The following is a 9,661-nucleotide window of genomic DNA, read 5'->3' on the forward strand; positions in this document are numbered from 1 at the left end:
TTTATTTCTTGTTTATAATATAACCCCGTTTGTGCAATTCATAATGGGGGGAGGGGGGGGAAGGGACTGTGCATACCTTTCTCCACATTGTGGGAGGAAGTGGATTTTATAATATATCTTTGGGTCTTCGCTCCAAGGGAGGTGGACACCAGAGTGCTGGGGCAAGTCCCTTAAGATGAGTCTTCCCAGAGCTGATCTCAGTGTGCCTGTGTGTGTTGGAGGAGGTTTAATAGCCTGGCTCAGCAAGCCAGGTAAAAAGGTGCCCAGGCTGGCAGAACAAGCAGGCTCAGTGGTATCCCAGCACGTCAGATGGCATCTTAAAGGGAGGCAGCCCACCACAAACATGCTTATCACTCGGGCTATTCATGCAATGTCCTTCCCCCAGTTCATCAGTGGGGACCAAACCGGAGACAAGCAACACCAAAAGCACTCGCTTTTAGCACTTGGGACAAAGGTCCTCCTCTGCCTTGGTGGGTCCTGCACTTATTGGCGGATTTGATCACCTCAGAGATTCACAGCAGCCCTCAGTTTGGCCACTTTTGCTCGTGGCTCAAACCTGCCATTCACTCGGCTAACCTCATTGCTGGCCAGCATGGGGAAAGGGAGGAGAACAATCCTCGCTGTCTCTGCTGACCCACCTAGTAGGTCAGGGGATAGGCCAGGGACCTTCCCCTCTGGTGGGATCCACAGTCCAGGTCACCTCCTATTGTCTCAAATAGGGAGTTAGGGGGATGGGGGGAACCCGGGCCAGCCCTCTACTCCGGGTTCCAGCCCAGGGCCCTGTGGATTGCAGCTGTCTACAGTGGCTCCTGTAACAGCTGTGTCACAGCTACAACTCCCTGGGCTACTTCCCCATGGACTCCTCCCAACACCTTCTTTACCCTCACTGCAGGATCTTCCACCTGATGTCTAATCATGCTTGTACTCCTCAGTCCTCCAGCAGTACACCCTCCCCTAACTGATGGGAGGTCCTTTTTAAACCAGGTGCTCTGATGAATCTGCCTGCCATAACTGATTCTAGTATGATCTTAATTGGCTCCAGGTGTCGTAATTAGCTTGCCTGTCTTAATTGGTTCTAGCAGGTTCTTGATTGTTCTAGTGCAGCCCCTACTCTGGTCACTCAGGGAACAGAAAACTATTCATCCAGTGGCCAGTATATTTGCCTTGGACCAGACTCCTGCACCCCACTGATCTGGGTCTGTCACATACTGGAACTAAAGGAGTAGCTTCATTCGCTCCCAGTAGTAGTAGGCTATTATTTTCTTTATGTACCAGTCACTCCACAGTGACATAGGGCACTTAGCCAGTGCCTGACATGCAGGTATCCCCTTTTGGTTAGTGAATCATTCAGGAACTGATGCTGATTTCTACAAATCGATTTGAGATGCAACAGTATAGTTTGGTCAGATGATTTTCAGCTCTTGGGAGTGGTTGTTTATCCAAATCACATCCAATTGTTTCAACACCCTGGTTGGATGACGGAACCTTTTGAAACAGAAAAGTAACAAATAGCCAATAATGAATTTTTCAGTAGGGATTTTTGGCTGTGGAATCATCAGTGCTAAAATTCTCCCAAATTCATCTTCCAGGAGCATTTTGACAACTGTCCAAACACTCACAATTAGCAAATGCTAGAACCCCATGAAATGTGGCAAATCCTTCATTCAGCATATTGGGCTGTATTAGTAGGAGCATTGCCAGCAGATCGAAGGAAGTGATTGTTCCCCTCTATTCGACACTGGTGAGGCTACACCTGGAGTATTGCATCCAGTTTTGGTCCCCCCACTACAGAAGGGATGTGGACAAATTGGAGAGAGTCCAACGGAGGGCAACAAAAACGATTAGGGGACTGGAACACATGATTTATGAGGAGAGGCTGAGGGAACTGGGATTGTTTAGTCTGTGGAAGAGAAGAATGAGGGGGGATTTGATAGCTGCTTTCAACTACCTGAAAGGGGGTTCCAAAGAGGATGGATCTAGGCTGTTCTCAGTGGTAGCAGATGACAGAACGAGGAGTAATGGTTTCAAGTTGCAGTGGGGGAGGTTTAGGTTGGATATTAGGAAAAACTTTTTCACTAGGAGGGTAGTGAAGGACTGGAATGGGTTACCTAGGGAGGTGATGGAATCTCCTTCTTTAGCGGTTTTTAAGGTCAGGCTTGACAAAACCTTGGCTGGGATGATTTAGTTGGAGTTGGTCCTGCTTTGAGCAGGGGGTTGGACTAGATGACCTCCTGAGGTCTCTTCCAACTCTAATATTCTATGATTCTATGAAAATAGCTGGGAAACAGGATTTTCTTTGACTTCTGGTCTGACCCAATTTGTTGACTGCCGTGCACACAGGCAACAAAAGTTACAAGCAGAACAATGCGATCACCAATACAGATTTGTTTATTAAAAATCAGGCCAGCAATATTAAATTGGTCAATAAATAAATTCCAAAAATGCCCTCATTTATAATTAACATGTTAACAGAAGTTACCAACAGTGAAATAGTTAGAACAACTTAATTTTGAATTAAAACAACACAATAGCATTTTTACAGAAAAAAAAATCATGCTGCATGATGAGGGCTATTCCTCCATCTCTAATATTTATATTATTTAACGTATGTGTATATTAGTCTCACAGCAAAATGACTGACCAAGTATTATTCTTTTCTGAACTTACTTACTTACATAGGAAAAAACCATCCTGATTGGTTAATAACTTAGATTGGTTAATAATTAAATCCCACAGTGTTTTAATATCATGAGCTGAAGAGACACAATAAAAAGCCAAAAGTGGCTTGCGAGCCTTAGTCTTGCTGCTTTAAACTCATGGGCAAAAGTCTGGTTTCCATAGGGCACAGGGGACAAATTCCTAACGCAGCTGGGTCCTGCAACCAATTGAGTAACTTTACCCAAGTCTCTAAGACCTGGCTCCTCAAAGGTATTTGCCAGTGGGAAATAGGAGCCTACATATCCTTGCGGAGATGGGCCTGAGTGTTTGCAGAATCGGGGCCTGATGGTGTGATATGAACAATAATAATTAATGAGTGCAGCACAGATAATTTACATGAAGTTAATATACCATGATCCCGCAACGCAGAATGGAAACCCCCAGCAAATCTGCATGGTTGGGCTGATACAGCTTATGAGAAAGGAGAGGTTAAAGTGGGTCTGGGGAGATCCACAAACCAGGGGCCATCGGCCTTAGCTTGGTCACCAAAGCCGTGGAAGGTGGGAGAGAAGAGACAGCCACTAAGATAAGTCTCTAATAAAGAGGGCTCTAATATAGAGCTCTCACGCCAGTAAGAGGTTAATTCTAGATGCTGGGGCTAGATCAGACCCACTGGCCCATGCTCTAGGACAGGGCAGGGCACAAAGCAAACAGAAAGACACAATACATACATGTTAGAGACATGCTACAGTCACATTCTGAGCCATGAGCCAGGGCTCCCTCATAAATACAATCATTCCTCCATGTACTTAGTACATACAAAGATTCTGCTGAAACCAGTAACTGCTGGTTTGGGATGTGCGCTCAGTGCTTGGACTGGGTGAGGTAGTAGTTGGTGATGAACACTTCCCCAAGCCGGTTGGTGATGCCAACGGGCTGGTTGTTCTGGGGGGAGGTGCAGATGTACCAGCCGCGGTGGGCGGCTGACTCGAACTGGGCTGTGCTCTCGTTTTCCACCTTGTAGAAGATGAAGCGCTCCAACTCGGCTCCGTCAACATCCTTCAGGATATCGGCCTCCTGTGGCACAAAGGGCAGCCCGGTTAGAAAGAGAGGCCAGAGCAGAGAGCTATGCCAGGCCTCTCTTTCTAACCGGATCTAGCAGGAAGAGCTCTCCTGGTTCCCACTCCAGTGAGCTACCCATTGCCCTACACTGCTGCTTAGATTGCCTGGGGAGGAGGACTGGACAGGGAGCTCTGGGGTTGACATCCACAGATATCCAGTGCTGCTGGAGGCTGGGAATGTCCCCCAAGCAGCCTAGAATTACACTAGTTCTCGCCCAGGGAGAAGGGAGAAGTGGAAGCGATGGGTTCAGGTACTGGGTGATCCCACAACATGTGGGGGCCTGATCACAGCCAGGGTGAGTCCCGGTCTGATCTGCTAGCAGGAGTAGAGTAGCCCATTAGCCCTGCAGGAGCTGGAATCGAGCCTGGCTCGTGCATCATCCACAGAACGATTTACTAAGCTCTGGCTTTGCAAGCTTTATCGCTGGGGCTGGCGGATGAGGCAGACGGAGCCCCACTCAGCTTGCAGGGCCCAGTGGTGGTTTATAGGGCTGGCAACTTTGCTGGGGCCCTGGTATGACGAAGAGAGAAAGCCTGTGGAAACCACAAGCCCTCCTTCGAGCAGAAACCCACTTTACTTCCTGAGTGGGAGGCTCTTGGTTTCTCAGAAAGCGAGTGGCAAAGCAGATGCCAGAGCCCGGAACCCCTCCGCCCCCTTACCTCCAGCTGCAGCACTGGCTGCTGGCCATTTTGCACACAGGACAGGTAGAGACTTCTCCCCTTGATGCCCAGAGCAACCGGAAACCTCATGGAGCTCTGGTTGCTTGTGCCACTTTTCGGTCTGTAGAGAGCCATGTTTAACTTCACTGCAAGACCGGGGGAAATACGGAATCAGCAATGGTGCAGAGAACGGCTGTCTGCATTCTGCGGGGAGAGACGCAGCCAGCGCCGGGAGCTAACTAGGGGAGCCAATCCACAGGCTGCCTTGCCATGTGCACAGAATGTTCTGGGCCAAAGCCCTGCAGCATGTACGCCCCCAGGGTTCCCCTGGCATCTCACCGGGGGCTTGGAACATACGAAAGCTCAGATTCTCCAGTCCAGCGGCCCCAGGTGGAAATCGGGGACCTGAGTACAGGATTCAAACCAGCTCCTTTGTCAGATATGAGGAGCAAGGAGTTCAACACAGAGGAAGGGCCCTCTCTTGGGATTGCCTGGGGGATCACCCTGGCCTTTAATAAGAGATTGGCATGGCCTGGCTATCTCTGTGGTTGGCCTTGATATTCTCAGGGCCAGTTGAGATGGGAAACCAGAGCTGTGAAAACTGATCCAGCCTGGAAACTTCATGAGATCGGGTTTTTCAGGGGGCTTCTGGTATCACCCAGATTAGAAATAATGTAGCCCAAAGACAGATGAACAGAGTGCATGGGAGAGTGCAAGGGATTCGGGTCCTTCATCGGGGGAAAGTCAAAGGTTCGGCTAGCGTTTTGGGTAAAGGTTTGGGCTGACGCTCGGGTATTGTCCAGACCTTACCTTGGTGTCTGATGCTGGGGCCTTGCAAATGCATCGCCACCAGTTGGGCGGGAGCCTCCAGCTTGAAGCACTTCTGGTCAGTGTCCCGAATTTCATAAGAGATGGATCTGAAGTAGCGGTAGATGGAATCCACTGTGTGGGTGACATTATGACTCTCCAACGAGATGGTCTCTGAAAACAAGAACACGAACAAGGGTTAATATCTACTTGCATTCTCTGAGCCCATGCTCGCCTCTCCTGCACATGGTCCCCAGAGTGGCTCAGAGTGCAAGGAACTGATCGGTATGTTTGTGATTTAATCAACACTGCCAAGATGTGTGTCATAGGCTCCATACAGCTAACAGCTAATGGGGATTCCCCCTTTTCCTTAGTGGCAGGGCCTGTGCTGTGGGGTCAGGGGTTGGAGTCCTGCCTTGCTTCTCACCGCGGAGTTCCTGGCAGCTGTGAATTTGCAGCAACACTCAGTTAATGTATTTTCCTGAGAGCCTGGTAGCTGCTGGGGACTGAAGAGCAGCCTGTGACCCACAGCGATGGGCGCCTTTTCCTGATTGGAGCAAAGGATCATATGGGCCACCCCTTCCCTATCCAAGGGACTTGACCTCTCATCCTTCCAGGAACCAGGTCTCATGTACCCGGTGCTCCTGCTGGGATGTAGGGGCAATGAACTGGTAACAATCAGACTCTGCTGTTCTCAACCACCGATCCCAAAACACTTGATCATCAGCTTCATTGCACTGGTGGCGAAACTTATGGCTGAGCGAGGGGAATGCTCTTGGACAGGTCCCATGGTTAGGGCACTAGCCTAGACCTTAGCAGACCTGGGTTCAGTTCCCTGCTCTGCCACTGGCTCCCTGTGTGACAGTGGACATGTCACTTTGTCCATCTGTGCCTCAGTTTCCCCAAGTGTAAAATGTGGAGAATAGCCCAGCCCCACAGGGGTGTTGTGTGATAAAGGCATTAAAGATTGTGAGATGTTCAGGCCCAGGGCCTCAAAGCTATGAGGCACCTAACTCACTTTGATTTCAGTACCTTTGAGGATCTGGGCCTTAGACAATCTGGTGTCATGTAAATGCCTTTGGTAGCTCTCTAGCTCGAGACTTGCCCCACAACACACAGAGCTGGCATTAGTGGGGCTCCAAAGCCCCTTGTGTGTCCCCCCTCAGCCCCAACCCTTGGACGGGGTCACTTAGCTCCAGGGATCCCCTGTGGCCGTACCGAAGACAATATCGAAGATGCCCATCAAATCATCATCCGTGAATGCTCTTGTTTTCAATCCCTTCTTCATCTTCTCTGTGGCGATCACCAGGAACACGGATCTGCGGAAGACTTTGGGAGAGGTCTGCTCTGTGAACTGCAACTGGATGCCCCGGTCGCAGGCTGAGCAGCTCTGGGACAGGGAGCAGGGGGTCAAGCCTTGGTTGGAGCTCTGTGGGCAAGGAAAGCACTGTGAAACAAGCTGCTGCCCCACCCTTCCGTAAGAGCTGCTTCAGCCCCAGCAGCCACCAAGACCAAGCCAGGTTCTTCCCCCTACATGAGGCAGGCCAGCGGTAGGAATCTCCTCTCAGATCCACCCCAGGGCTCCTGTCAGTGCCTGTTCTGAGCTGAGAGCACCCATGGGAGACAACATGACTCCATTGATGCCAATGGGCCTGTGGACCCCAGTGTGAGCAGCAAATCCCCTGCCCCACTACTTCCCCCCAGTAGGTGACAGAAGAAGCGTCTGCCTGTGTCCCTCAAGGTGTCCTCTAGATTGACGGATCCAGGGAAACTGGAGCAAACCATCCCCCAGCCACCCTGGCCACTTGCCACCTGCCTACCCAGCACCAACACTGATTGCAAGCCAGTCTCCTTCACTTTCCCCTGGAGGGTGAGGGCTGAATGGTGAGGGGACGCTAACAGCAGGTAGCCAGGCCCAGGGTGAATGCCAGCTGCTGCTGGACATGCTTTTGCTATAGCCCTGCTCTCTGCATTAACTCAGTCATGCAGTTTCACTGGGCCAGACATTCCATGGCCCCTAGGCCCAAGGAGGACACTATCCCACCATCACGTGGGAGCTAACTGGGGCCTGACCCCTCTTTCACCAGGGTATAAAATCCCCAGGAAGGGCTGTTGGACTGAGACACTGATCCTTACCTTCCCGAAGTAGGGGTGGTCAACTTCGTAGAACTGTTCATCCTTCACACTGTAAGCAAGGGACAAACAAACAAAGCCAATTATTCCCCAAAGAAGAGATTCTACAGCAGTTACAGGTTCAGGACAAGTGGCGAAGGCATTTACACTTATCGTAAACTAAGGAGGCTTAACACGACAAAGATTTGCTAGCATTGCTATGCTGGTTTGGGCTGAAGCTGGCCTTAAGCATTACCTAGGCCTCGTGCTGTTTTTTTGCATTGGGGTGAATTTCACGGTGAAACTCCAGCAAGAATATCCAGCTCCGAGACCCTAGAACATGGGGAGTCAATGAATCCAGGGTTACCTGCAGAACTCCATCAACTCCTCCTGTACATCAGGAACGGCTGCCATGGCTGCTTCTCGCTTATGAAACCTAAGAAGGGAAAAAAACAAAGATGTTCACCCTTGCACCTTGTGCACCTACCACCAGCCATGGAGAAAGAGAGACTGTCTCCTAACATACAGGTCACTGAAATCAGTCAGACATGTGTCCCCTTATGCCACTGCTGAATCTGCCCTTGTAGCAATAAAGCCCTGGAGCTGGTGGCAGAACACCTGGAAACAGGAATATTGGCAAGACTTTTTAAATGAAGGTAACATGCTTATTTGCTGTAATAATAGGGTGAATTGATATGCTTGCCCTTTTGATACTATAGTGAGAAGAGAAATAGATCAGTATCTCGGTGAGACCGTATTGTGAAAGCAAGCAAGCCAGCTGGATCACCCTGTAGATCAATTGATCGATCAAGGATTGATAGCTATTGCATGCCAGCTAGTCCTTAAAAACAAATATTTGTCAGAGATGCTGAGCACTTGCAGCTCCCAATGATTTCAGCTCAGCACCTCTGAGAATCAAGCTGTGCCTGAGTTCAAAGCCCCAAATACAGTTTGCACCATCTATTACAAAGCTCTTCTAAAACAGCAAGTATTTCTATATGCCTCCACTGCAGGCGAGGCTGTCTCATAAAACAGCAATGTCTGCTGATCAGGAACTCCCAACCCCAAGTGCCAGCTCGATATTGCCAGCTGCAAATGAGCTCTGAGCACAATACCTGTGTGATGTGTGCCGCTGGCCCTTCCTACTGGAGGACTGATCTCTGTCTCTCTCTTTGAGTGTCTCAGTGTTGACTGGTTCCTCGTAGCTGATGGAGGAGCGTGATATAGAGGGCAGAAGAGGAAGAAGGTGTGGTTAGCTGGGAACTTCCCGAGAGATATGGGGACATAAAGATATTCTTGTAAATTTCACAAGTGGGTAAAGTACGGGAAAAAAGGAAACTCAGTGATCAGTACTGAGAAACTAACCTGGCCTGAGAAGGAGACACCCCCCCCCCAAAGGAGCATGCAAATGAAGGATGAAAACTGACCCCACTGCACTTCAATTCCACGAGGTCTATGCCCCACATATGTCCCGCTTCAGCCCTGTGGACATATGTGGGACATAGACCTTATGCTGTCTCTCCACCAGGGGGTGAATTCTGCCCCAAGAAATTTCACTGTGGCTCAGGTGAGCCCTCAGGTTTCCTCCCACTCCAAATCAGGAACATGATAAGGAAGCGATCTCACTTCAGTTGTGGCAAGCTCCTCGAGTCCCTTTCCTGCTAATAGAAAAGGAGAACTTGTGGCACCTTAGAGACTAACAAATTTATTTGAGCATAAGCTTTCATGAGCTACAGCTCACTTCATCAGATGCATTCAGTGGAAAATACAGTGGGGAGATTTATATACACGCACACAGAGAACATGAAACAATGGGTTTTATCATACACACTGTAAGGAGAGTGATCACTTAAGATGAGCTATTACCAGCAGGAAGGGGCGGGGGGAGGAAGAAAACCTTTTGTGGTGATAATCAAAGTGGACCATTTCCAGCAGTTGACAAGAATGTCTGAGGGTATGTCTACACTATGAAATTAGATCGAATTTATAGAAGTCAGTTTTGTAGAAAGCATTTTTATAAGGTCGAGTGTGTGTGTCCCCATACAAATGCTCTAAGTGCATGTAGTCGGCGGACTGTGTCCAAAGTACCGAGGCAACTGTCAACTTCCGGAGCTTTGCGCTGTGGGTAGCTATCCCACAGTTCCACAGTCTCCACCGCCCATTTGAATTCTAGGTAGAAATCCCAGTGCCTGATGGGGCTAAAACATTGTCGCGAGTGGTTCTGGGTACATATCGTCAGGCCCCCGTTCCCTCCCTCCCTCTGTAAAAGCAAGGGCAGACAATCATTTTGCGCCTTTTTTCTT

General features: G+C 49.5%; 1 protein-coding gene across 1 annotated transcript; it reads right to left on the bottom strand.

Annotated features, from left to right (window-relative positions):
* Positions 1–2,368: 2,368 nt before the first annotated feature.
* LOC119848666 (interleukin-1 beta-like) lies at positions 2,369–8,550 on the bottom strand. Its single transcript, XM_038384749.2, has 7 exons — positions 8,474–8,550; positions 7,726–7,794; positions 7,383–7,431; positions 6,465–6,675; positions 5,250–5,420; positions 4,440–4,585; positions 2,369–3,735 (listed from the first exon to the last, which is right to left on the bottom strand). Exons 2-7 carry the CDS (start codon positions 7,770–7,772, stop codon positions 3,523–3,525), a joined length of 837 nt encoding a protein of 278 aa, XP_038240677.1. The 5' UTR covers positions 7,773–7,794; positions 8,474–8,550; the 3' UTR covers positions 2,369–3,522.
* Positions 8,551–9,661: the final 1,111 nt, after the last annotated feature.

This window comes from Dermochelys coriacea, chromosome 26, assembly GCF_009764565.3.
Source record: "Dermochelys coriacea isolate rDerCor1 chromosome 26, rDerCor1.pri.v4, whole genome shotgun sequence".
NCBI lineage: Eukaryota > Metazoa > Chordata > Testudines > Dermochelyidae > Dermochelys > Dermochelys coriacea.

Excerpts from the sequence above, each read along its gene's own strand:
- LOC119848666 (XM_038384749.2), bottom strand. The coding sequence starts at position 7,772 with ATGGCAGCCGTTCCTGATGTACAGGAGGAGTTGATGGAGTTCTGCAG. Across the intron at positions 7,432-7,725 it reads GAGTTGATGGAGTTCTGCAG|TGTGAAGGATGAACAGTTCT; the intron begins GTAACCCTGGAT and ends CCTTGCTTACAG. Across the intron at positions 3,736-4,439 it reads AGCCAGTGCTGCAGCTGGAG|GAGGCCGATATCCTGAAGGA; the intron begins GTAAGGGGGCGG and ends TTTGTGCCACAG.